Source organism: Mandrillus leucophaeus, unplaced genomic scaffold (assembly GCF_000951045.1).
Source record: "Mandrillus leucophaeus isolate KB7577 unplaced genomic scaffold, Mleu.le_1.0 Scaffold6, whole genome shotgun sequence".
Lineage (NCBI taxonomy): Eukaryota > Metazoa > Chordata > Mammalia > Primates > Cercopithecidae > Mandrillus > Mandrillus leucophaeus.
The window spans coordinates 1662547-1665092 of NW_012106474.1; the positions used below are offsets into that span (position 1 = coordinate 1662547).

At 43.2% G+C, this 2546-nt stretch overlaps 2 protein-coding genes across 2 annotated transcripts in view; one reads left to right on the forward strand and one right to left on the reverse strand.

Moving 5' to 3' along the window:
* ERMARD (ER membrane-associated RNA degradation) overlaps window positions 1-45 on the reverse strand; it is a 30742-nt gene extending 30697 nt beyond the window's left edge. The window contains exon 1 of the mRNA XM_011999657.1: window positions 10-45. Coding sequence (XP_011855047.1) covers window positions 10-15 — 6 coding nt within the window. The 5' untranslated portion in view covers window positions 16-45. The remainder of the gene's footprint in view (window positions 1-9) is intronic.
* Window positions 46-95: 50 nt separating this feature from the next.
* The window catches only part of TCTE3 (t-complex-associated-testis-expressed 3), a 16884-nt gene continuing 14433 nt past the window's right edge, over window positions 96-2546 (forward strand). The window contains exon 1 of the mRNA XM_011999601.1: window positions 96-331. Within this exon, the coding sequence (XP_011854991.1) occupies window positions 212-331 (120 nt within the window). The 5' untranslated portion in view covers window positions 96-211. The remainder of the gene's footprint in view (window positions 332-2546) is intronic.

The following is a 2546-nucleotide window of genomic DNA, read 5'->3' on the forward strand; positions in this document are numbered from 1 at the left end:
CCGCCCTACCTCCATAACTTCCGGTGCCCCGCTGCGGCGCGCATGAATGACGCAGGCACCTGCGCGCCCCGCCTCCAGGCGCCTTGGAGCCCTAGCGGGCGCTTCCGACCGTACCAGGCGCAGGTGGGAGACTTGCGCCCTCGCGGGAGCTGCTGAGGCGTTTGACGGTCGGCGGAGGAGAGGCAGTGGGAGTCTTGGGGAGCAGAGCGAGATGGAGAAGCGAGGCCGAGGCGTGAAGTCGAGCCTCATCCAGACCCCGAACCAGAGCTCTCAGCAGGCGCCGGTGACGCCTAGGAAAGAGAGGAGGCCTAGCATGTTCGAGAAGGAGGCAGTGAGTGCGGAGACTGCTAGGGACCCGAGACGGCTTTGTCCGACCCTTTAATTGAAATCGCTCCTCAGTGGGCCCCGCTCCCGTCACCACCCCCGGAGCCAAGAAGGCAGCATTTCCCTTTTGTGTTTCTTTTTTCCCAGGTGCAAAATTGAAGCCTGAAACTGAGTTGGGCAGTCCCCTTTGGACTTGAGTGCTAAAGTTTTCTCGCTTTTTAATTAGGGCCGTAGAACCCTACTAAGTCGATTGGAAGGGTGGTTACAAGATCTTCTTTTCAGATTTACTCAGCTTGCGGATTTCCTGAGAGTACTCTGAGTATTAATTATTGCTTCGTACTAAAACACAGTATGTTAGTGTATTTAGTGCCATTATAAGCAGTTTGGCAGCGAAAAATGAGTGTATGCTGTATTAAAAAAATTTTGATAAACCAGGCAGAATAGTGCCGTGTTTTGGGTTTTTAAAACCAAATCTTTGAAGAATGTACAGGAGAAAAAAACTTAAGTTGAAAATATTCTGTCCAAAACTTATTGTCTGATATTGATGGAAAGGGTCGTTATTCAGTTGTATTGGTGGTATAACACAGGTCTTTCTATATGATTAGGCTTTGAAAACCGTTAATGTATTAAAGACTCTATCTTTTATTGATACTAGTTTGCCCAAGGATACAGAGCTGTAATGATAGAGCTGGGACCAGAACCTGTGTGCTGGTACTCGGTCCACTTGGCCTGTACTGGTTTCTCTTCATACTTCATGGACCTATAATAGGATGAAGTCAGAGATGACAGGCAAAACAGTTTTTTGAAGACCCTAAAACATTTTAAGATTACTCTCAAAAAGAGAATTCTCAAAATAAGTAATGGCGAAATTTCAGGTTCTAATAATGTTTCCTTTGTAACTACATTTTACAGAGGAGAGAACGAACTAAAGGAGGAAAAGTAAACAGGCCAAGTTTACATAGCTAAGAAAAAGAGCAGAGCAAGGCTAGAAACCTAAATCGATTGGACTTAAAACTTCACACTCCCAAACACTATGCTGTTCGCTTGGCAATGAGTCTGAATAACAGATAGGTCACCAACAGTAAAGAAAAATTTCTATATATTGAGGCAGACAAGGGTGGCTTTTATAAACTTACTGCCTATTTGAGGTCTGAAGTGGTCTTTAAAATTCAATGAGCCTGAACTCAATGAGGGGACACATAGGTGCACCTGGCATATAGGTTAAAATCTGGGAGTGAGGGGACATGGACCAAAGTAATTATTGCTTATTTGATATGGATGTCATCAATTATAGCTATCTTTAAAGTTGAGTCTTTTAGAGGTGAGAAATTTGAGTAGAACAATAATTGGGAAGACATTGAGGACTCTACAAATGCTTACTAAATGTACGTGAGGAAACTGTGCACTTAGTCATTTCCAATTTAAGGTAGCTGTTAATTTCCCTATTTTGGAGCACAGGAAAATTTAAGACGTACTGTTTAATTAATATGACCATCTCTTGATTTTATCTGTCTTGCCTCCATTTCCTTTTTTCTAGTGGTAGCATCTCAGTTAACTTTTAGAGAATTAACTCATCTGCAATTGCATAGAGCTTTGGTGAGATTGTCAGCTACTTTCCTTAACTTTTTAATGAGGATGAGACCCAAACTAAGCTAATTAGATGAATTCTTTGAAATAATGCAAATAAAATGATTGAGGTTTATTCACATGGAAGATGAGAAGCTAAAGTGCTCCATGTGTCTTTATGAATCTGATTCATCAGCCTTCTTTGCTGTTATGTAAACTGTATCTTTCCAATAAATTATACTTTGGCTTAACAAGAATGAGTTCCTGTTGTTGAGATCAAAGGTTAACAAAATGCGAAGTAGATTACTAAAAATGGAAAGCTTAACTGTTCTCACCTGTGCACATGCATTTGAAAATCTTAAATACAGCCGGGCACAGTGGCCCATGCCTGTAATCCCACCACTTTGGGAGCCCAAGGCAGGTGGATCACCTGAGGTCAGGAGTTCAAAACCAGCCTGGCCAAGAGGCCAAAACCCCATCTCTACTAAAAATACAAAAATTAGCCAGTGTGGTGGTGGGTGCCTGTAATCCCAGCTACTCAGGGAGGCTGAGGCACAAGAATTGCTTGAACCCGGGAGGAGGAGGTTGCAGTGAGCTGAGATCATGCCACTGCACTCCAGCCTGGGCGACAGAGTGAGACTCCATCTCAGAAAAAA